At 38.4% G+C, this 25,455-nt stretch overlaps 1 protein-coding gene across 4 annotated transcripts in view; it reads right to left on the minus strand.

The window, feature by feature from the left end:
* Nucleotides 1-25,455, minus strand: part of DEPDC1B (DEP domain containing 1B) — a 91,510-nt gene that overhangs the window by 39,588 nt on the left and 26,467 nt on the right. For all 4 annotated transcript variants that reach the window (XM_045061033.1, XM_003980996.5, XM_019834664.3 and 1 more), the window contains 4 exons: nt 9,961-10,096; nt 4,936-5,063; nt 4,168-4,298; nt 2,186-2,233 (listed from right to left, as the gene is read on the minus strand). In XM_045061033.1, coding sequence (XP_044916968.1) covers nt 2,186-2,233; nt 4,168-4,298; nt 4,936-5,063; nt 9,961-10,096 — 443 coding nt within the window. The remainder of the gene's footprint in view (nt 1-2,185; nt 2,234-4,167; nt 4,299-4,935; nt 5,064-9,960; nt 10,097-25,455) is intronic.

Below are 25,455 nucleotides of genomic sequence, written 5' to 3' on the forward strand. Positions count from 1 at the left end.
ATCTTGGAAAAGAGTTGTCTGTATCTGTTTTTGTTTTTGTTTTTTGTTTTTTGTTTTTTTTATTGAATGCAATGTACATGCACAAAGAAGACACAGTTAACCTGGTTTTATACTTAGTATCAGTTCATCATCCTGTGGCCAACCATGAGGCTGGACAAGGAAAGTATGCAGGCCTATGTGCACATGGTCTACCAATGGGCCTGAGAGAAAGAGGTAGGCAGGAAATTTACAGAAAAGGAGGCAAGAAGCCTTCAAAATATCACATAAACCAGCCAGCCTATCCTTTTTGTTCCCTATTACATGACTGTAATGGGAATCTAGACTCAATAAAGATAAGAAGGATAAGTAACAGGTCATCACTTGATAGACTCAAAGTAAACTCAAGGGGCCAAGGAGCATTTGGAAAATTTAATAATGTCACAAAACTATTCAAAAGGATATTCTTGCCTTTTGGTCACTTTGTCTTTGAAACATAAATAAGCATTTTTATGGATATGCCAACTATCTGTAAAACACTGCACTTGATACATGTGAGACATGTCCCTGTTCTCAAGAATTTCCACCTAATAATATAACACCACCACACACATGGAGAACATTATTAAGTTGCTCTTTACATCTTTCCTCTCCATTAATAAGTAATTCCAATTATTATAATATTCCTGCAGAAGTTTTTGTGGCTTTATGTATACATCTTACTTGCAGGAAAAGTTACACTCTTCACAATGTTTTGATCACTGATAAATCTGTATCATAATCCCACCTTAATATACATTATACAACATATTATAGCCTAGATTTGTCACACTGGCTTCTTCTATTCTTTCCCAGTTCATCAATTACCAAATGCTTGGTTTGCCAGGAATTTAGAAATGGGTAATTTAACTTTGCATTTAGACCTTCTATCTCGTCATTGCCAACACTGTCCAAAGATATAATTTAAATTTAATTTACCTCAAATGGTTGAGTGGGAATAATAAAAAGCACTCTCCCAAGCTAAAACCACTCTATGTCTCAGACGTCCCAAAATATTAACCAAAACCAATGAAAATTTAATAGTTAAACACAGAGAACCTTGGGCTTCATACAAGCTAATAATTGGTATTCATATTCAGAATGATAGTATATAATCATTGTCCACATATTATCACTGGAATTACCTACAGTAAACTGCCTGGTTATCTTAATTTCATTCTATAATCAAACAAAACTAACATCAATTAAATAAATCATTCAGAGTCTACTAACTCAAAATTTTATTATACCTGTCTCTGTACATGCTAATTCTACCCAAAAGGTACCTCTCTCAGGCCATCTGTGAGGCTTAAAGGCCTCATAGACCAAATGTCACCACTATTAGCAAAAGAACTAGAATTCTTCTCATTAAAATCACTTGTTTGGGTTAAGCCATTAACTATTAGAATCCCTTCTTTGGGTTAACCCTTCTAAAAAATCCCCAGAAAAAAATGGCAATGTTAGTGGGATACTATAATACATTTTTCACAGTGCCTACAGCATCCGATGACGTGGATATTACATGCCTGTGAAATGGACTGTGGGTGCCTATGAAAATCCTCAGAAGGACCATTGTGATCCAAGCCCCTTCGTTTTACATCCAATTACTGAAACATCCCTTCTTGTTTCTCTGCACGCCAAGTTCTTCTCCTTCCAAACCAGCCTGCTTATCAGTCAGACTAGTCTAAAATATTTCTTTCCCACTTCAACTGGTGCCCTATAAAAAGCCAATAGTAGATAGGAGCTGCTGAGCAAATGGAGATGTAAATATAGGGCATATTTAGGGATATATGTTGTAGGAATAAAATACATGCTTTAGAAATAAAAATGTGCAAACAGTCAACAGGCAGCTATCTGTACAATATTATATTCAATACTACTAATTTTTCTTTACTGTGATGAAGCAGTCAGAAGTAGTAGTATGGGCAAATCTGTAGTGTGATTATATGCACTAGAAAAAAGAAGCACAAAATACCTTTAAAAATGTTCTATAATTCAGCCCCTTCACCGAGTCACAAATTCATCACTAAAAGCACACAAGTCCCAAAATAATTAACTGCCAGTCTCACAGGTGTCAAATCAATGTTCAGGCCATTAAGCAAAAATATTTTCTAATTCAGGGCACTAATTTCTGTTAATCTCATAAAACTGGAGGATAATTAGTACTTACAATTTGCCAAACACTTCATAGCTGACAGTACCCAATGAGGAAGTTCTTCTGCAGAGAAATGAAAATAAAAAGAAGGTATTTTACTCAACTGCATATAACTCAAAGAATTATATACATACATAGTATCATAAGAATATATAACTTGCCCAAATAATATGAAACCTATCTGCCAATCACAAACCACAAATCACCTATTAATATAGCCGAATGTTTTAAAGACATGGAAATTTTTCTTTTGCAGCAGTGTTCCAATATGCTTTTATAAATCATGCCTACAAATTTCTCTAAGGATAAGATGCACCTTTTGAAGCTTTGGTGAAAAGTATACATCTGACAGTTTATTCCAAAGAAGCAAACTAACAGATCAGTTATCCTAGGAATTAAAGAAGGAAAAGAAAAAACAGAAAAAGCAAAAATATTAGTTATCAATTGTATTTGTGAATTCAGTTCAGCAAACAGCTTAAAAAAAAAAAAAAGGTGAATTCTGTATGTCCAATGTCCAATATAAGCATCATTTTACACATTTCAATTTTCAAAATGTTTCAGGGCAAGAAAGTGCTACTGACATACTAATATAGGCTACCTCTTTTAGGACAGTCTTAAAATAATAATTGTTAACACGGCTACAAAAAGTCCCAGCTGAGCCTTTTTTCTGGAGTCTCTCCCCTCCTTTGATGAGATGGACCTCTGATGAGATGGACCATCACTCATGCTTCCCCTTCTCCACTTTCTAAAAACTGCAAAGATACTGGCTGAACTGTGTTAGATCTAATGAACCTGAGGCTCTTCTTTCTGAAGAACTTGATAAGACAAAAGATGACTGGTCATCTAACTGGTAGGTAAAAGTATTCATGTTTGCTGCACTCAAAGAATGTGGAAGGATTTTAGGTATATTTCAAAGGCAATACCTCCATCATTCTATGTAAGTTAATTTTATATGTTGATATTAACCTGACAACTCACAAGGTCACAAATTCGTTTGTTTCCTTAATGTCCTTCATTCCCAATACAGGGACTATATGAAAGAAGTGTTTCAAGTTTCAATGACACATTCTGTTCCTGTCAGGAAACATGGCCCAGAAAAACCTCTTCCCCTCTCACAGCTGCTGAGGCTCCTTCTGGTAGAGTTCCATCTTGTTGCCCAGGAGACTCCAGCTCTAAATTTAATAATAATTTATAAAAACCCAAAAGTACTATAGCATCTTCCCACATCCAAAGGTCATTCTAGTTCCAGCTATTTCCAGGACCAAGGGTTGGAAGTAAAGGAAGAACTATTCAAAAAACCCATCTAATTCTGGTCCATCCCTGATCCAAGCGAAGTAAGCTTTAAAATCAGTAAATCAGTTCGGAGATTCTGGCCCACCATGGGTACCATGACCTTATTTTTCCAAAAAAAAAAGAGGATAGGCAGCTGCCTAATGTCTTTTTTTCCTGATTTGTAAACTGGCTTGGAATAAAAGGTATAAAAAAAATTGAAGCACCTTCAGCATTTACAGAACTACCCTTATTAATTAAAAAAAAACAACAAAAAAAAAACAAAAAAAAAACCGACATAAACCAAGACTATTCTGGAAAATCTACCACAGAGACTCCATAATGAAAAGGTCGGGGAGAACCTAAAATCAGTCAAACTCACCTGAAACCTAAAATTAATCTCCAAGACCCAGTTCTAACTGACTTAAGCACTCAGGTCTTAAACTTACCTACTTTTCAGGGATTTTCTGTGAATAATATAGAACCACTTAATGCCCAGTGTGACTAACATTGAACTAGCCTCTGGATGGACTGTGCTGAGGCTTTGACTTTCCATGACATCTCCTTTATGCACACAATCATTTAAAAGGCATGAAAGTGAGAGAAGGCTATACATACTGAGGAGGTACCTTCATTGAGGGTTTGAGGAATGGTCAAAAAGAAGCTGAGGGAGCTGTGCAGCCAGCATAGTGGATCAAATGGGACCACAGTGGTTTTTATGCACTTACTTGACTTGTCATCAAGGATGACAACTCCCTGCTTGCTCACACTATATACATTATGGATGATGAACTTGGAGTTGACCAGTTTAATATCTAAGACTTCTTCCAAAGAATCCAGGCCAAGGACTTTCTGTAAACTGAAAAGATATATGATAATTAATTACTTTAAAAAATCATTATTACCCAAAAACCCGGCATGTAAAAGATCAATCTTCAAAATGTGCTGCTTTTAGGCATTTTATACAATCTTTGGCAAAAAGGCTAGAAACTAAATACGACAAAACAAATTTAAAAGATCCTTGGGTCATTAACATGTTGCTTCACTAATTTAATATAACACCTTCAATGCCAGGAAAAAGATTTCATAAGATACAATAAAAACAGAAAATAGCTTATCCAATGATGAGAAACTGCTATTAGTACACGTTTGTGAGGGAAAGAAAATGCTTTGTAACATTATTTACCTTAATTACCTACAGTACAGCAAGTATCTAGGAGATGAAATTTACCACGGTGTTTCATTAAACATAAAACTTCAGTGTTACTAGAAAGTTGAAGAACTTTTAAACTTCTATTCTTAACTGTCCTATAAATGACAAGAGAAAATTCCCAGAATTCAGTTAAATTATGTTTGCTAAGCAGCATAGCTGCAAATGCAAAGTTAAGCTTTTAATACATAATTTCAGAAAATTAAATATGCAGAGAGTAGTAGAGAAGCAAACCACAAAAAAAAAAAAAACACTGAAAGTTCTCATTAATATCAAATGCACATACTATGATAATGTCATAGACTTCCATATCTCTTCTACATTGGCCTCCGTCAGCTGTCTGCGGTAGACAAGACGGCAGGCCGGCACCTCTCCAATAGCAATACTGTGACGCTTGAACCACATCTCAGAGTTCTAATTGGGGGAGAGTAAAAAGAAAAAGAGAATAAATATTTCAACAGGCAGTAGTATGAGAAATTTCTTTGACTTGGTTATTTGTAATTTGATTTAAAATAATAACTAGAAACATAAACTAACTTTCTTTGTACTGACTGCAGAGAAGTATAACTGTTAAAGATCAGGTTATATCATAAATGAGTATTTGTAAATTGCAAAAGAACTATAGCAATAAACATGACATTGACTAGCTATTTTTTTCCTGTGGGAATTTCAATTAATCAACGAGGTAGCCATGAAATATTATTGTATTAATTCAAAATTAAGTCAAAGAATACCTATCCAAAAAAAAAAAAAAAGAATACCTATCCATATTCACACGCTGCCCAAATTGAGTGATTGTGTAAAACAAAATTAAAGTCTATTACTTTCAAGAACTCTCTATTTTTTATAAGCAAAAATCAAATAAGTACAATTTGAAGAGCAGCCCCCAGATCTTAGGCAACTGCAGAAGGCAGAAAAAACAAGAGCTCCCCGGAAAACTGAGCCAGTAGGAAGAAAAACTAAAATTCAGAGAGGTTAAATAATTTGCTCAAAGCCATACAGCTTTACCAGTTCAACATTCTTAGCATCTCCTTTCTCACATAGTCTACTAAACGTTTAATTCTTAAAACTTCCTTTTTATAATCACAAAGAGAAACATTGAGGTTTTACAGACAAAACATGTAAGAAATCACTTATAAAGATTTTCTGTAATAGTTTTTTACGAAAGTATCATTACAGAAAAATCTTATAAATTTGGATGAAAGGAGCCAGAAAGTTGTTTTATGATTTTGTTTTTAGAGAATTACTGAATTACAAAAGAAAGTCGAAGACCATGTGGATTTGTGAATTTTTTTTAAGTATCTAAATTAAATTAGGTGTTCATTTTTGAAGGCAGGCATGTAAATTGTTGCATTTGCCTAGAAAATCTACTTCGAACTGAGAACAAACTGAGGGTTGATGGGGGGTGGGAGGGAGGGAAGGGTGGTTGAGGCATACTGAGGAGGGCATCTGTTGGGATGAGCACTGGGTGTTGTATGGAAACCAATTTGACAATAAATTTCATATTTAAAAAAATTGCCACTAGGCAACACACACACAAAAAAATCTACTTCCAAAAGTTACCTTTTATAAAAAAATTTTTTCTTACATTTATTCATTTTTGAGAGACAGAGAGAGAGCACAAGTGAGGGAGGGTCAGAGAGAGAGGGAGACACAGATTCTGAAGCAGGCTCCAGGCTCTGAGCTGTCAGCACACAGCCCGATGCAGGGCTCAAACTCACAAACCGCGAGATCATGACCTGAGCCAAAGTCAGACGCTTAACTGACCCGAGCCACCCAGGCGCCTCCAAAAGGTTATCTTAAAGAAATACCATGGACATACTCAACTAATTATCTGTAAAGACATTGCTCATTACATTGTTTACCAGAAAACTAGAAACATGGTATGTACTAACAGTAAGGGACTAGATACATAAACTATAGTGCTTTTATATTAGACAAGATACACATACTAAATATGATGTCAAATGTTTAATAACATGAAAAAAGAGAGTGACTGGGTAACTCAGTTGGTTAAACATCCGACTCATAATTTTGGCTCAGGTCATGATCTCATGATTCATGAGTCCAAGCCCCTCATCGGGCTCTGTTCTGACAGTATAAAATCTGCATGGGATTCTCTCTCTTCTCTTCTCTTTCTCTCTTTCTCTCTCTCTGTCTGTCTCTCTCTGTCTCTCTGTCTCTCTGTCTCTCTCTCTCTCTGTCTCTCTCTCTCTCTCTCTCTCTCCTCTCTCTGTCCCTTCCCTGCTTGTACACTTGTTCTCTCTCTCTCTCAAAATAAATAAACTTAAAAATAATAACATGATGGGGCGTCTGGGTGGCTCAGTCAGGTGAGTGTCCAACTTCAACTCAGCTCATGATCTCGTGGTTTGTGAGTTCGAGCCCCGCGTCGGGCTCTGTGCTGACAGCTCGGAGCCTGGAGGCTGCTTTGGATTCTGTGTCTCCCTCTCTCACTGACCCTCTCCCGTTCATGCTCTGTCTCTCTCTGTCTCAAAAATAAACATTAAAAAAAAAAAATTTTTTTTTTAATAATAACATGAAAAAAGAAGCAAAACATTGTTGTAAGTGAAGAACACAGGCCACAAAAAACTCAACATGATCTCCTTTTGGAGGTAAAAATGTGCACAGAAAAAAGGATACAGAAGAAAAATGTTAATATTAATTCTCTCTGGATGATATCATGGGTGATTTTTTTTTTCATCTCTGCCTGAAAACAATTCTATTGAATAAGTGAATTACAGCAATAGCAGTTAAGTTACTGACTACCTGTGGGCCAGACACCATTCTAAGCACTTTATAAATATGAACTCACCTGATTCTCACAACAAGCCTACCTCAGAGGGTACTATTATCAACTCAGTTTCACCAATAAGAAAACTGAGACACAAACACAATGACTAAAACAGAGAAACAAGTCCAAATAAATAGTAAATGGAGGAGCCAAGATCCAAACCCAGTCGACTCGCTCCAGAGTGCACAATCTTACTTTCCATACTATTCTGCCCCTCAGCAAACACAACAGTTTCATTTTATTATTTTATTTTTTAACTGTGTAAGTGGCTAGGCAAGAGAAAAGACAGGATAAAACAAAAAAAAACACCGAGCAAAGAGGAAGCAAAGATAGAAACAGGGAAAGTAAAATAGAAATAAATGATGAGTTGAAGTTCTTTTTAAGAAAGATGACATTTCTTTATTGACTAATAAACTCATCATTCTAAAACCTACACCAAGGCCCAAGCGGGGACACAGATCCTGCTCTGCCATTCTTCCTGTGAACCATGCTCAAGAGGTAGCAGCCTAAGCTTTGCTGGAATTACAATGAGCAGGGAGCTCAAACCTCTACCATTTGAACTAAGGGGGATGTATAAGAAAGAGAAGGCGAAACAAAAGCATCAAAACAAATACAGGTACAGATGACCTGGGAAAGGATAAGCTTTGGGCTAAAATGGTTGATGAATCTAGAACATTGGTCTACCACTTCAGGGCTCCTGAAAAATTAGAAAATGACAAGAAAAGACAGAAGTCATTGTCACTAGGGCATTAAAGTATGCTAATGAGCATTTGGTCTTCTGCAGGTGATACCAGGAATATTCCAACTTCATAGAACCAAGTGGAATAGAAAAGGAAAGTAGTTATTATCGATGACATAAATACATATTAATTTACGGGATTTTATCTCCTTTGTATAAACAGCACTGAAGACCTTATAATGAAAAAAATGTCTGTTGAATAGCCACTCTGCCAATGGGGTCATATCAGATGTTTAAATGCAAATGTTAAAAGAAAAAAATGTACCTGATCTCATGGAACTTATATTCTAATTTTCTCTGGGACAGAAACTATCAACTAGACCTCAATTAAGTACTCCTTATTAGGAATTAATTAAAAGTCCTCAAATACCCTAAGTCATTTGACTCTGTTTTCTAATTATCTATTTTGGTACTGTATGCTTCACTAGACTATGAGCCTTTTTAGAGTAAAAACTGTATCACATATTACTGTGTCTGTGGAGCCTAGCACAATTCATGGCACACAGTAGACGCTGATTCAATATTATCTTTGTTGAATAAGTAAATTAATGACTTCCAAATATGATCTTGCCTTTAAGTTCCAGGATCATTATCTTCATCTGCCTATAAGACGCTTCCATTTAAGATAAGCCAGGTTTATCACCAATCATTTTTTTTTTCAACGTTTATTTATTTTTTGGGGGACAGAGAGAGACAGAGCATGAAAGGGGGAGGGGCAGAGAGAGAGGGAGACACAGAATCGGAAACAGGCTCCAGGCTCTGAGCCATCAGCCCAGAGCCTGACGTGGTGCTCAAACTCACAGACCGCGAGATCGTGACCTGGCTGAAGTCGGACGCTTAACCAACTGCGCCACCCAGGCGCCCCTATCACCAATCATATTTAAAACCAAATTCATCACCATCCTGACTGACAAACCTGCAAGTCCTTAAAGGAGTCCTTATTTCTGTTACTGGTGCCACTCTCTTTCTAGAATTAATTATCTTTGATAAAGCCTAAGCTTCTTAGCTATTCTCTTCAAACTGAAAATACAATCTCTTTAAAAAATAAGTGTTTTTTCTTTTAATTACATTGCCTAAAAATGTTTACATCCCATCTTCGCAAACAAACATATGAACTGGACATCTAGTCCTATTGGACTAGACTAACTTAAAACACTGGTGTGAGTACAATTCTTAAAAACTGCCATATAAAAGTTTTTCTTTGTATTTTATCTTTTAGCATCGTCTCAATCATGGTAGTTTTCTACTGGGAATATTTTAATGAAAAAGGATACCAAAAAAATTAGATTATTCAACAATAAGCTTAGGTTTTCCAAAACTAACAGAATCTACCTTTGATCATCTATAGTGTCAGGGGTCATTCCACAATACTTCACATCCTAACCTTCTCACTCTCAACTAGTAATAGAACAAAATCCAGGAGACAAAGAGGCAAAAGAGTAAATTCTAGAACACAAGAGAATGAGATTATAAGGGAGTTGTCACATAAACCTACTTGTTCTGAACATATGAAAATAGGTACCATATATATGCCAAAGCCTCAACAGGCAAGAGTTCAACAGCTAATCTTTCCTTGTCACTGTTCTCTCAGCTACTGACACCTAAGATATTTTAAAGTACTTTCAGACCATTGTCCCTAAGGGACCAGTAGAAAAAAGACTAAGGCTGGTGGTTCACAGATCATATCCTATTTCTGGTAGCTGCTACACCCGCCCCAGCCACCACCACCACCATCGCCCCACTCCGCCCCGACCATCCCACTCTTTTAGTAACACACTTACCATCACAAGGGGCCTCACTGGGATGTTCTCTTGTGAAGTCCCTGGTGGGGGGTCATTCCATTCTGGAAATTTTATAGCATCTTTTTGGTATGTAGGCTTCTTTGGATATGGTTTCAGGGGTGAGGAAGGAGGAAACCTAAAAACCAAGAAGGAAATCTCTATTATTTCAGTCAATGGGAGACACAGATATTTTAACAATAGCCCCCCTTTCTTCTGTCCTTGATAATTTATGTAATAATTCCAAACTTCAGATAATGGAATTCTCACTATCAATCAGAGTATGAATGCTCAAATTATTACACATGGCTCACTATGCCCAACATACGATTTTTTTCAAAATTCATTCATTATGTCTACTAGAAAACATTTATGAAAACAGGAATCAAACCTGACACATTATTAAATAAATAAATAAAAGTTGTTCTCTTATCAAATGATTTTCACGAATAAAGATGTTCTTAATGGACTGCTGGAGCAAGCCAGTTCTTTCACCCAGCTGGAAATCCTTAATACCTCACAACTCTCTGAAATGTCTAGGTGGTACGTATGCAAAAGAAAATATGGACCGATGAATGTTCAGCGCTACTTGCTGAGGAAGAGCATATCAGCACAAGAATCTTTTACCCTAATGTTCATTTTTATAACTGTTTCAAAAGAAGATTAATCAATCCTCTTTCCCTTGAATATGGAACACTTCACAGTGAGATGGAAGCCTCAGTCCTGGAGGAGGTGAAAGCTGCCCAGTGTCCTTCTGCCTTTTGATCCCCTCCTCTGTCCCCATACTGCCAAGTCACTGGCAACATCTCTCCTTGGACCAACACAGAGAAGCCTAAATACGCTAACTCTCCTTAAATCAGTCTAGGCCATACCTGATAAACAACAATAGAAAGGTAACTAAATACATATTTTCCTCAGAGTAACTGTTCTTGTTAGTTTGTTAGAAAAAGACAGGCTGCAGGACATTGAAAAGGTAACACAAGATCTCTAGTTCTTCATGTTGACATGGAAGTCAGTAGGTAGTTTACTTTTCATTTATTTAAGCCAAAATAAAGGTTTAAAATCTTATCCATGATACCTGTAGGAAAAATAATCCAAATAAACTAGAAAGATCTTATTCCTAAGGCAAATGAAGACAGAAATAGTTTTCAAATGCCTATAGTTTACCAAAAGAGTTTGTATTGAGGTGAATCAGAAGAATCACAAGTAATAAGCACTATGAAGCAACATTTCAAAAATAGTCACAATAGACTTGAAAGGGATGGCTAGAGGCACCTGGGTGACTCAGTTGTTAAGTGTCCAACTTTGGCTCAGGTCATAATCTTGTAGTCCTGGGTTTGAGCCCTGAGTCCGGCTCTGTGCTAACAGCTCAGAGCCTGGAGCCTGCTTCGGATTCTGTGTCTCCCCCTCTCAATGCCCCACTTGCACGCTCTCTCTCAAAAAATAAATAAATAAATAAACATTAAAAAAAAAGTGATGGCTAATGAAGATAAGTTTCATCTTCTCTGAAAAAAATATGCAATGACTTTGCTTTATTTGAAAAGTCAATGAGAAAAAAATGAAATCATTAAATCAAATTAAAGATAAATAAACCGAAAGCTTAAATTTTTTAATCAAGTTAAAAGACAGGCATTTTCAAACAATTCCAAAATATAAATTAAATCTCTAAAGCCCATAAAAGTCACTCTACTTCTTTTTTTTAATGTTTTATTTATTTTTGAGAGATAGAAAGAGTGTGAGCAGGGTAGAAGCAGACAGAGAAGGACACAGAATCCGAAGCAGGCTCCAGGCTCTTAGCTGTCAGCACAAAGCCAGATGCACGGCTTAAACCCACGAACAGTGAGATCATGACCCGAGCCAAAGTTGGACACTTAACTGCTTGAGCCACACAGTTGCCCCTACTCCTTAAGTAAAGGCTGGCTTTTACTTAAGCCAGCTTATTTCTAAGAAGCCAACAATCATAACACAAGTCCTACTGCCAACATACAGCACGTAGGCACACACTCAGGTACACACAAACACTCTCACATTCAAACACACATGTGGTGTAGCAAATTGTCTCCAGGGAATTCGGAGATCACCCACTTCTCAGTTCTTTAAAAATTAAACACCATCCCGGGGTGCCTGGATGGCTCAGTCGGTTAGGCGTCCGACTTCAGGTCAGGTCATGACCTCACAATTCATGAGTTCAAGCTCCACATCAGGTTCTCTGCTGTCAGTGCAGAGCCCACTTTGGATACTCTCCTCTCTCTCTCTCTGCTCCTCCCCCCACTCTCTCTCTCTCACACATCCTCTCTCTCAAAAATAAACATTAAAAAAAATTTAAACACCATCCCTACTCCCACCCCACCACTAACACCCACTGCTTATTCCCCAACTCTGTCAACTAAAGTGTGAAAACTTGACCTGTGCTCCAGCCCTAGTTCTCTCCGTAACAGTCTTTGTGTCCTCTGGAAAATAACAGTGTCTCTAAGTTTATTCATTTGTCAAACAAAGGGATTAAATTGGATGATCCATAAATTTCCTCCTGGGTTCAAAATGCGTTTCTTGTATTCCCACACCCTGAAACAAGTAATAGCTTCCAAAACCCACAGCAGCAGTTCCTAAGTGGAGAACTGTGATTGAAGAGATACCAGGGAGTCACTTTCTGCCTTTGCCCTGAGAAGATGCCCTGGGAAGATCAATGACAGATGTGGTGTCTTTGCAGCCACCTGGCCAGAGATGAAATGCAGAAGAGCTCCCTCTCATGGACTGTTTTTATTGTGTGTATTGAAAGTTTTCCATTTAATTCTAACACTTTAATCATGTCTTCTCAGGCTTCAAAGGCAGTCACAGATGATCTAATCCAACTGTCACGTTCTTTACTTATGGAAATCAAGGCCCAAAAGAGGAAAGCAACTTATTAAAAGACTCACAACTAACTGGCCATGCGAATAAACCATCTTGCACAAAAGATTTGTAGGCCCTTTAATAAGGACATCACAAAACTTTATTGAAAAACATTAATGAAGTAAATTGATAGATGTATCATATTGGTAAATAAGATTCAATATCAATATTCAACAGCAAAATGGCAATGTAAATATTCCTCATGAAGATATACACTTAAAGAGAAATTCTAATTAGAATATAAAGTTTTTATGAAATATGATAAACTGATTCTAAGTTTACATGGAAATGCAAGAGGCCAAAAACAATCAAGACATTCTTAAAGAAGAGAAACAAAGCGAGGAGACTTACCCTACCAGCTATCAAGGCTAATTAAGATAATATGGTAGGGCTATACTGATAGCATAGACTATGGATTCTCAGCCTCAGCATTATTGACATTTGGGGCTGGATAATCTTGTGGTGGAGAGCTATCCTGTGTACCATAGGTTGTTTAGCAGCATCCCTGGCCTCCACCCACTAGATGCTAGTAGCACACCCTCCCAAGTGTGACAACCAAAAATATTTCCAGACACTGTCCCCAGCAAAATGGCCCCCAGTGGAAAATCATGGGCCCAGACAGATAATCTAAAACAAACATACACATTTATTTAGAAACCTGGTTTATGGCAGACCAGACATTACAGATCAGTGAGAATGTATGGACTGTTCAATAAAGAGTTCTGGTCCAAGAGTTTCACACATGGGAAATGTGAAATTGCACCCCTGCTGTAGACTGCACCTCCAAAGATGTTTTACAAAGGCACTTCCCTCCCACATGCTTCTCTGCAAGTGATCTTGCCACCACTCTATCAAGAGGCAGAGTGTGTTTCTCTACTCCTTTGGTTCTGGGTGAGACTCCCTCCAAGGGCTTTGGTAACTAGGATGGCAAGAGTAAGAGGGTGCCAGTTCTACAGCCTGTATTTGCTTCAGATCATTAAGAAATAAATTTTATACTTCAAGTGTGGGAAAAAAAAAGGGGGGGGGGTGCCAGTTCTGGGCATTAGCCTTAAAATGGCCTGGAATGCCCTTCCTGCCTCTAAGAGCTTCCACTCTTCTTGCCAAGCTCCCTCTTATAGACTAGCCATCATGTAAAGAAGGGGGAGTACTCTGAGACCAGAATACTGCGAGGCACGTAAGCATCAAAAAGAGGTCCTAGAAGATGAGACACTGCATGGAAAGAAACTTGAGGTCAAGTATATGGCAGTTCCAGACTTGTGCATGCAGAGGTCACCATGGAGGTGCATTTTCCAGGCTCAGCAGTCCCAGCCAATGTCCAGCTAAGACTTCCCAAACTCCTGACTCACAAAATTATGTAAAAACAACAACTGTCTTAAGCCACTGTGTTTGGGCATAGTTTTGTTACACAACAACAGATAAGCTGAAAAGAAATTTATTTATATCAGAACAGGCAGTCAGTGGACCTCTGAAGAGACTCAGGGAGACTTGTTACAGGAACGTGGAAGGGCTGTGAGAAGGCTGAGGTTGGAGGTATGGGAAAGACCCATGTTGCCTAGTGGCAACAATTCCAGTCAAAATTGTCCCCTGCAGTGACATGGAAAATATGAAAGGTGGATTTGGATGAGGAGTTTTCCAAGATGAATGTTGAAAGTGCCAACCAGTCTCTTTCAGTTTTGATAACCAGGTATGGATGGACAAAGATAAACTAAAGAAGGACCACTTCAAATTTTAAGCAGAATTTAAAGGAAACATAAAAGAGCTATGACTTGATTCATAAACAAAACTATTTCTCATCCCCAGTCTCTCTCAACAAAAGGTTCTCAAAGTAAAATGGCCTTACAACCAATATCAAATTCAAGATGTTTCTAGTAAGACATGGTCCTTGGGTACTTGCATACGTGGCTATAAAAGACTTTTACTATAACCTTAAAAAGATTTAAGGCAGTACCTTACAGATCATCTTGGTTAAAGTTAGAGTTTAAGAATCTTGAATGTGTTGTATCATGGCAGACTTATAAGTAGCCCAGGGAGAAAAGAGCCCGTTTCAAAGACACTTGTGTGACTTTTGTCTAATGGAATAAATCAAAATAAAATTCACAGAAAAGCCACAGCACTTTTAAGACACAAATACTAGCAGAACCACCATCCACTTGGACTAAAAAGTGAACAGTTCAAAATGCAAAAAAAAACAGTCAAGAATCTCAAGCTTCTGTAAGCGGGAAGTTTATCAGAAAGTTATTTCACTGCAAACATGAGCCATTCTTTATGGAAAAGGAAAAATGACTAAGTGTGCAGAGACAAGACTCTAGGGGGAAGAGCCAGGAACCATGTACCATCACTCACAGGAAGCAGAACTGGGCGCTAATCAAGGAATGGCAGACACATGTTCAACTGCATTTTAGAAGTGCTATGGGCTAACACTGTTTTATGTGATGCCATAATGGGACAAATTTAGAGAGTCATGATGCAGAGGATGAATGCAGTTTGCCAATGAATGCCATTGTGGCCAAAGTGTATTTTGCAAGAATGGCCACAACAGTATTGCCCATCCTTCCCCAATGTGACTCTTCTCCAGTGTGACTCTTCCTCAGTGTAACTTTGATGAGGTCAAATATTCAACAGGATGAGATGATTTCACTACCTCTTTGATTTCTCTACCTCTTTCTCTACCCTTTGGCTGCTTTGACAAATAGAATATGGCAGAAGTGACACTTTACTGATTCCAGGAATAGACCTTACCTAGCTGGCAGTTTCCTCTTTTAGCCTATTGTAAATACTTGCTCTTGGGATGCTCATTCTTGGGACATAACCTCTTGGAAGCCAGCCACCATATAAGAATAGTGACCACCCTAACACCACCATGTCATGAAAAGTATAACCCATGTGAAAATGCCCAATACGATCAAACCTCATGTGAAAAGAGAGAGGGGCCAAGAAGCACAAAGGCACCAACCACAACTCTGAGCAGAGAAAGAAGTCATCTTGGAAGTGAATTGTGCAGCCCAACTGATGCTTTATGGGTAATGGGCAAACTGCCAGATGTGCTCTTTCTCAATTCTTGACACAAAATTATGAGCAGAATAAAATGCTTAAAGCCACTAATGTTTGAGATAGGTTGTTTCTCAGAATGAGAATACCAGAACAATCCCAAATTCACACCATGAATAAAAATCATCGGTAAAAACCTTAAAATTTAGAATACAATATAAGAAAATATCTCTCTGACTTTCAGTAATAAAAGGACTCTTGTTAAGCAAGATACAAAAACCATAAAGTAAATGGGGCGCCTGGGTGATTTAGTCAGTTGAGCACCCGACTTGGGCTCAGGTCATGATCTCATGGCTCGTGAGGTCGAGTCCCATGTTGGGCTCTGTGCTGACAGCTCAGAGCCTAGAGCCTGCTTCAGATTCTGTCTCTCATTCTCTCTGCCCCTCCCCTGTTTGTGCTCGCCACCACCCCCATCTCTGTCTCAAAAATAAATAAATATTTTAAAAACTTTAAAACAACATAAACTATTAAAAAAAAGATTGACACGGAGAAGCGGCAAGATGGCGGCTTAGGAGGGCGCTGGGCTCACCGCGCGTCCTGCTGATCACTTAGATTCCACCTACACCTGCCTAAATAACGCAGAAAACCGCCAGAGGATTAGCAGAATGGAGTCGCCGGAGCCAAACGCAGACGAGAGGCCCACGGAAGAGGGTAGGAAGGGCGGCAAGGCGGCGCGCTCCACGGACTGGCGGGAGGGAGCCGGGGCGGAGGGGCGGCTCGCCGGCCAAGCAGAGCCCCCGAGTCTGGCTGGCAAAAGCGGAGGGGCCTGACGGACTGTGTTCCCACAACAAGCGCGACTTAGCGTCTGGGAGGACATAAGTTAACAGCTCTGCTCGGAAAGCGGGAAGGCTGGAGGACAAAGGGAGGGAGAGCTGCTGAGCCCCCTGACGACAGAGCTCAGCTTGGTGGGGAACAAAGGCGCTCGCCAGCGCCATCTCCCCCGCCCATCCCCCAGCCAAAATCCCAAAGAGAACCAGTTCCTGCCAGGGAACTTGCTCGCTCCACGCAAACACCCAACTCTGTGCTTCTGCGGAGCCAAACCTCTGGCAGCGGATCTGACTCCCTCCCGCTGCCACAGGGCCCCTCCTGAAGAGGATCACCTAAGGAGAAGCGATCTAAGCCTGCCCCTCCTGCCCCCGTGCACCTTGCCTACCCACCCCAGCTAATACGCCAGATCCCCAGCATCACAAGCCTGGCAGTGTGCAAGTAGCCCAGACGGGCCACACCACCCCACAGTGAATCCCGCCCCTAGGAGAGGGGAAGAGAAGGCACACACCAGTCTGACTGTGGCCCCAGCGGTGGGCTGGGGGCAGACATCAGGTCGGACTGCGGCCCCGCCCACCAACTCCAGTTATACACCACAACACAGGGGAAGTGCCCTGCAGGTCCTCACCACGCCAGGGACTATCCAAAATGACCAAGCGGAAGAATTCCCCTCAGAAGAATCTCCAGGAAATAACAACAGCTAATGAGCTGATCAAAAAGGATTTAAATAATATAACAGAAAGTGAATTTAGAATAATAGTCATAAAATTAATCACTGGGCTTGAAAACAGTATACAGGACAGCAGAGAATCTCTTGCTACAGAGATCAAGGGACTAAGGAACAGTCACGAGGAGCTGAAAAACGCTTTAAACGAAATGCATAACAAAATGGAAACCACCACAGCTCGGCTTGAAGAGGCAGAGGAGAGAATAGGTGAACTAGAGGATAAAGTTATGGAAAAAGAGGAAGCTGAGAAAAAGAGAGATAAAAAAATCCAGGAGTATGAGGGGAAAATTAGAGAACTAAGTGATACACTAAAAAGAAATAATATACGCATAATTGGTATCCCAGAGGAGGAAGAGAGAGGGAAAGGTGCTGAAGGGGTACTTGAAGAAATCATAGCTGAGAACTTCCCTGAACTGGGGAAGGAAAAAGGCATTGAAATCCAAGAGGCACAGAGAACTCCCTTCAGACGTAACTTGAATCGATCTTCTGCACGACATATCATAGTGAAACTGGCAAAATACAAGGATAAAGAGAAAATTCTGAAAGCAGCAAGGGGTAAACATGCCCTCACATATAAAGGGAGACCTATAAGACTCGTGACTGATCTCTCTTTTGAAACTTGGCAGGCCAGAAAGAATTGGCACGAGATTTTCAGGGTGCTAGACAGAAAAAATATGCAGCCGAGAATCCTTTACCCAGCAAGTCTGTCATTTAGAATAGAAGGAGAGATAAAGGTCTTCCCAAACAAACAAAAACGGAAGGAATTTGTCACCACTAAACCAGCCCTACAAGAGATCCTAAGGGGGACCCTGTGAGACAAAGTCCCAGAGACATCACTACAAGCATAAAACATACAGACATCACAATGACTCTAAACCCGCATCTTTCTATAATAACACTGAATGTAAATGGATTAAATGCGCCAACCAAAAGACATAGGGTATCAGAATGGATAAAAAAACAAGACCCATCTATTTGCTGTCTACAAGAGACTCATTTGAGACCTGAGGACACCTTTAGATTGAGAGTGAGGGGATGGAGAACTATTTATCATGCGACTGGAAGCCAAAAGAAAGCTGGAGTAGCCATACTTATATCAGACAAACTAGACTTTAAATTAAAGGCTGTAACAAGAGATGAAGAAGGACATTATATAATAGTTACAGGGTCTATCCATCAGGAAGAGCTAACAATTATAAATGTCTATGCGCCGAATACCGGAGCCCCCAAATATATAAAACAATTACTCATAAACATAAGCAACCTTATTGATAAGAATGTGGTAATTGCAGGGGACTTTAACACCCCACTTACAGAAATGGACAGATCATCTAGACACACGGTCAATAAAGAAACAAGGGCCCTGAATGAGACATTGGATCAGATGGACTTGACAGATATATTTAGAACGCTGCATCCCAAAGCAACAGAATATACTTTCTTCTCGAGTGCACATGGAACATTCTCCAAGATAGATCATATACTGGGTCACAAAACAGCCCTTCATAAGTTTACAAGAATTGAAATTATACCATGCATACTTTCAGACCACAATGCTATGAAGCTTGAAATCAACCATAGAAAAAAGTCTGGAAAACCTCCAAAGGCATGGAGGTTAAAGAACACCCTACTAACGAATGAGTGGGTCAACCAGGCAATTAGAGAAGACATTAAAAAATATATGGAAACAAACGAAAATGAAAATACAACAATCCAAACGCTTTGGGACGCAGCGAAGGCAGTCCTGAGAGGAAAATACATTGCAATCCAGGCCTATCTCAAGAAACAAGAAAAATCCCAAATACAAAATCTAACAGCACACCTAAAGGAACTAGAAGCAGAACAGCAAAGGCAGCCTAAACCCAGCAGAAGAAGAGAAATAATAAAGATCAGAGCAGAAATAAACAATATAGAATCTAAAAAAACTGTAGAGCAGATCAACGAAACCAAGAGTTGGTTTTTTGAAAAAATAAACAAAATTGACAAACCTCTAGCCAGGCTTCTCAAAAATAAAAGGGAAATGACCCAAATAGATAAAATCATGAATGAAAATGGAATTATTACAACCAATCCCTCAGAGATACAAACAATTATCAGGGAATACTATGAAAAATTATATGCCAACAAATTGGACAACCTGGAAGAAATGGACAAATTCCTGAACACCCACAATCTTCCAAAACTCAATCAGGAGGAAATAGAAAGCTTGAACAGACCCATAACCAGCGAAGAAATTGAATCGGTTATCAAAAATCTCCCAACAAATAAGAGTCCAGGACCAGATGGCTTCCCAGGGGAGTTCTACCAGACGTTTAAAGCAGAGATAATACCTATCCTTCTCAAGCTATTCCAAGAAATAGAAAGGGAAGGAAAACTTCCAGACTCATTCTATGAAGCCAGTATTACTATGATTCCTAAACCAGACAGAGACCCAGTAAAAAAAGAGAACTACAGGCCAATATCCCTGATGAATATGGATGCAAAAATTCTCAATAAGATACTAGCAAATCGAATTCAACGGCATATAAAAAGAATTATTCACCATGATCAAGTGGGATTCATTCCTGGGATGCAGGGCTGGTTCAACATTCGCAAATCAATCAATGTGATACATCACATTAACAAAAAAAAAGAGAAGAACCATATGATCCTGTCAATCGATGCAGAAAAGGCCTTTGACAAAATCCAGCACCCTTTCTTAATAAAAACCCTTGAGAAAGTCGGGATAGAAGGAACACACTTAAACATCATAAAAGCCATTTATGAAAAGCGCACAGCTAACATCATCCTCAACAGGGAAAAACTGAGAGCTTTTTCCCTGAGATCAGGAACACGACAAGGATGCCCACCCTCACCGCTGCTGTTTAACATAGTGCTGGAAGTTCTAGCATCAGCAATCAGACAACAAAAGGAAATCAAAGGCATCAAAATTGGCAAAGACGAAGTCAAGCTTTCGCTTTTTGCAGATGACATGATATTATACATGGAAAATCTGATAGACTCCACCAAAAGTCTACTAGAACTGATACATGAATTCAGCAAAGTTGCAGGATACAAAATCAATGTACAGAAATCAGTTGCATTCTTATACACTAACAATGAAGCAACAGAAAGACAAATAAAGAAACTGATCCCATTCACAATTGCACCAAGAAGCATAAAATACCTAGGAATAAATCTAACCAAAGATGTAAAGGATCTGTATGCTGAAAACTATAGAAAGCTTATGAAGGAAATTGAAGAAGATTTAAAGAAATGGAAAGACATTCCCTGCTCATGGATTGGAAAAATAAATATTGTCAAAATGTCAATACTACCCAAAGCTATCTACACATTCAATGCAATCCCAATCAAAATTGCACCAGCATTCTTCTCGAAACTAGAACAAGCAATCCTAAAATTCATATGGAACCACAAAAGGCCCCGAATAGCCAAAGGAATTTTGAAGAAGAAGACCAAAGCAGGAGGCATCACGATCCCATACTTTAGCCTCTACTACAAAGCTGTCATCATCAAGACAGCATGGTATTGGCACAGAAACAGACACATAGACCAATGGAATAGAATAGAAACCCCAGAACTAGACCCACAGACATATGGCCAACTCATCTTTGACAAAGCAGGAAAGAACATCCAATGGAAAAAAGACAGCCTCTTTAACAAATGGTGCTGGGAGAACTGGACAGCAACATGCAGAAGGTTGAAACTAGACCACTTTCTCACACCATTCACAAAAATAAACTCAAAATGGATAAAGGACCTAAATGTGAGACAGGAAACCATCAAAACCTTAGAGGAGAAAGCAGGAAAAGACCTCTCTGACCTCAGCCGTAGCAATCTCTTACTCGACACATCCCCAAAGGCAAGGGAATTAAAAGCAAAAGTGAATTACTGGGACCTTATGAAGATAAAAAGCTTCTGCACAGGAAAGGAAACAACCAACAAAACTAAAAGGCAACCAACGGAATGGGAAAAGATATTCGCAAATGACATATCGGACAAAGGGCTAGTATCCAAAATCTATAAAGAGCTCACCAAACTCCACACCCGAAAAACAAATAACCCAGTGAAGAAATGGGCAGAAAACATGAATAGACACTTCTCTAAAGAAGACATCCGGATGGCCAACAGGCACATGAAAAGATGTTCAGCGTCGCTCCTTATCAAGGAAATACAAATCAAAACCACACTCAGGTATCACCTCACGCCAGTCAGAGTGGCCAAAATGAACAAATCAGGAGACTCTAGATGCTGGAGAGGATGTGGAGAAACGGGAACCCTCTTGCACTGTTGGTGGGAATGCAAATTGGTGCAGCCGCTCTGGAAAGCAGTGTGGAGGTTCCTCAGAAAATTAAAAATAGACCTACCCTATGACCCAGCAATAGCACTGCTAGGAATTTATCCAAGGGATACAGGAGTACTGATGCATAGGGCCACTTGTACCCCAATGTTCATAGCAGCACTCTCAACAATAGCCAAATTATGGAAAGAGCCTAAATGTCCATCAACTGATGAATGGATAAAGAAATTGTGGTTTATATACACAATGGAATATTACGTGGCAATGAGAAAAAATGAAATATGGCCTTTTGTAGCAACGTGGATGGAACTGGAGAGTGTGATGCTAAGTGAAATAAGCCATACAGAGAAAGACAGATACCATATGGTTTCACTCTTATGTGGACCCTGAGAAATTAACAGGAACCCATGGGGGAGGGGAAGGGAAAAAAAAAAAACAGGTTAGAGTGGGAGAGAGCCAAAGCATAAGAGACTCTTAAAAACTGAGAACAAACTGAGGGTTGATGGGAGGTGGGAGGGAGGAGAGGGTGGGTGATGGGTATTGAGGAGGGCACCTTTTGGGAGGAGCACTGGGTGTTGTATGGAAACTAATTTGTCAATAAATTTCATATAAAATAAATAAATAAATAAATAAATAAATAAACATTAAAAAAATAAAAAACTAAAAAAACATTAAAAAAAAAAAAGATTGACACATTCACTTACATTAAAATAAAAAAGTTCTGCTTATCAAGACACAATAAAATGAAAAAAAGGAGATCTTTGCAATCCAAATAATTGACAAAATAATTGACAAAAATTATATCAATCCAAATAATTGACAAAAAGGATTAATATCCAGAATATACTATTTTTTTTAACTCCTAAAAACATATAAGAAAAAAAATCCTATAGAAAAAGGGCAAACACATGAACCAGGCATTTCCAGATGTGGAACCAGGAATGATGAATAAACATATAAAAGACACTTGATCCATCAATAATCAAATAATATCACAACAAGACAGCATTTCATACTTACCAGATTGGCAAAAGATCAAGTCAGTCAATATCAAATGTTTTCTACTACTGGATAAAACTTAGCATAGCCGCTATGCTATGTTGGCATTACCTAGTAAAGGTGAACAAATATGCAGTATCTTCTAAACTAATTTCACTCTATGTAACTCTGGGTAGCCTAAAGAAACTCTTACACATGTACAAAAGGAGACAAGTCCATAAATGTTCGTGGCAGCACTGCTTATAAAAGCAAAAAACTGGAAGCAACCCAAATCTCATCGGAAAAGGAAGAGATAAATGGATTGTGGCATACTGATAAAATATAAAGTAGCTGAGAAAATTCCTTAACTATAATTAAGTACACCAACATGGATGAATCTCAAAAATCATGAGAACTAAAAGTCAGAAAAGAATACATACTGTTTGATATCTGTTATATAAATTTCAAAGCAGAGAAAAATATTTCAGGAGCCAAAATGATCCAAGGATAAGTGTTAAAACAATAGAGAGAAGCAAAGAAATGATTAACACATAAGGCAGGAGAGTGATGATCTCTTGCAGAAGAAAATGTAAATTGTCAGTGAACAGTGTTTACTATTCTTATATAAATCATTCAGATAGTTTATACACTCACCTATGGCATATATTTTAAATACAACTGACAACATTTAAAAAGAGCAGAGCTCCCTCCAGTGGGTTATATTGGTCTTTGCTTTTAAAATTCTAAATTTAATTCTACCATTATGATCATGGATTCCAAAATTATAGTCTCTTAGAAATGATCTAGTTGTACACTGAATAAAATGAGACCAGAAAAGAAATCAGCACCAGCTAATCATCCAACACAACAACAATCCAGGTCTTACCTGTATTGCCAAATTTTTGGTTGGAAAAAAAGCAGTTAAAAATAAACCATTCCGGGGTGCCTAGGTGGCTCAGTTGGTTGAGCATCCAACTCTTGATTTTGGTTCAGGTCATGATTCCAGAGTCATGGTATCAAGCCTTGCATCGTGTTCTGTGCTGAGCATAGAGCCTGCTTCAGATTCTCTTTCTCTCTCTCTCTCCCTCACCCCCTCCCCCTCTCCCTCTCTCCCTCTCTCCTTCTGCCTCACTCCCCAGCTCATGCATCTGTCTCGCTAAAAATAAAATGAATAGTAATAAACTATCCCAGAACTTAATATATTTTGCAAATTTACTTAAATTAGAATTTATTAACTAATCAATCAATTAAAATATTCTAGGGCATCTAAACTGCAAGGAGAACATAGTTTATAAATCTTAATAAATTTGAGTCATAAACGACACAATGCACTAACAAAGTTCTTCCCATTACATATGCTAAAATTGTTTCTTTAGCATCAGCAGAAATTTGCAGCATCTACAGCTTTTGCCAGCTTGCCTCTTTGCCTTAGTCACCTAAGCCTCTGTACAAGAAAAACCAGGCAGAAAGTGATTATAGGAGCTGACCTCTCTGAGACTGTGGTTTCCAAGAAACCCATGCATTAGGCAAACTGGTAGCAATTGCTGGGCTCCAATGTGCTCTGTACCCATTCAATGTATTGTTCAGGACCAGTAGTGGTACATAGTACAGTACTGTGTAAATGCTGAAAAACCGTAAATGACTATATTTCACAAAAACTGCTTAAAGGTGTATCAGAAACATAAAGTAACTGAGGGAATGAGAATAAAAGATGAAGCTGGAAAAAACAGTTGCCAAACTAAGGAAGCCATGACCTCTGAGATCAGAAATCGTTCCTTATTCCATATGAAGATTCCATTATGAGTAAAGGATCAAATAAGTTTTTTTTAAAGAAGGGAGAAATGTGATCTGGTCTGAAAGACACTCTTACCTTATTAGCAATAACTATTTAGAAAATGAATTCCATTTACAACAGAAGAAAATATATAAAATATATATATATAAAATATATGTATATAAAATATATATATATAATATATATAATATATATAATATATATAAAATATATATATAATATATAATATATATAATATATATATAATATATATATAATATAAAATATAACTTAAAGAAATGAGTCAGATCTACAAAGAAAATCACCACTATTTACAATAGCAGCAAAAAACATGAACTACTTAGATCTAAATCTAACAAAACTTGTGCAGCATCAGTACATGCACAGCAACAAAGCATGGCTGAGAAATTAAAGACCTAAATGAACTGAGAGCTATGCTATGTTCATGATTTGGAGGGCTCAATTTTGTTAATTTGTCAAATCCCCCAAATTGATCTATAGAGTCCATACAATATCATTAAAAATTTTGACGAAATTTTTATAGAAATGCACAAGGAGAGTCTAAAATTTATGTGGACAAGCAAAAGAACTAGAATAGTCAAAATAATTTTGAAAAATAACAAAGTTGGAGGACTTACACTAACTGATTTTGACAGTTATTATATGTCTGCAGTAATCAAGACTGTTGTACTGGAGACAAGCTGGACATACAGGACAGTGGAACAATATATAAATTAAGTCACAGGACTTTATATGATGTTATGTCCCATACCCACAAGAGTACACAGCCCAGGATCAAGGAGTGGAAGTAAGAAGAGCCCTATTGACCATCCCTCCCAGTGACCCATCCCCACAACTCTTGGTTCTGCAGTTAGAGGTCCTGTTCCCAAAAGAGAAACAAGTATTCCTGCCAGGAGACATAGTAAGCACACTTTAGACTCCTTGCGGCAAGGAGCAGAGGCAAGAAGAGGGGCTGCTGTCATGGTAGGGGTAACT

Source organism: Felis catus, chromosome A1, assembly GCF_018350175.1.
Source record: "Felis catus isolate Fca126 chromosome A1, F.catus_Fca126_mat1.0, whole genome shotgun sequence".
Classification (NCBI taxonomy): Eukaryota; Metazoa; Chordata; class Mammalia; order Carnivora; family Felidae; genus Felis; species Felis catus.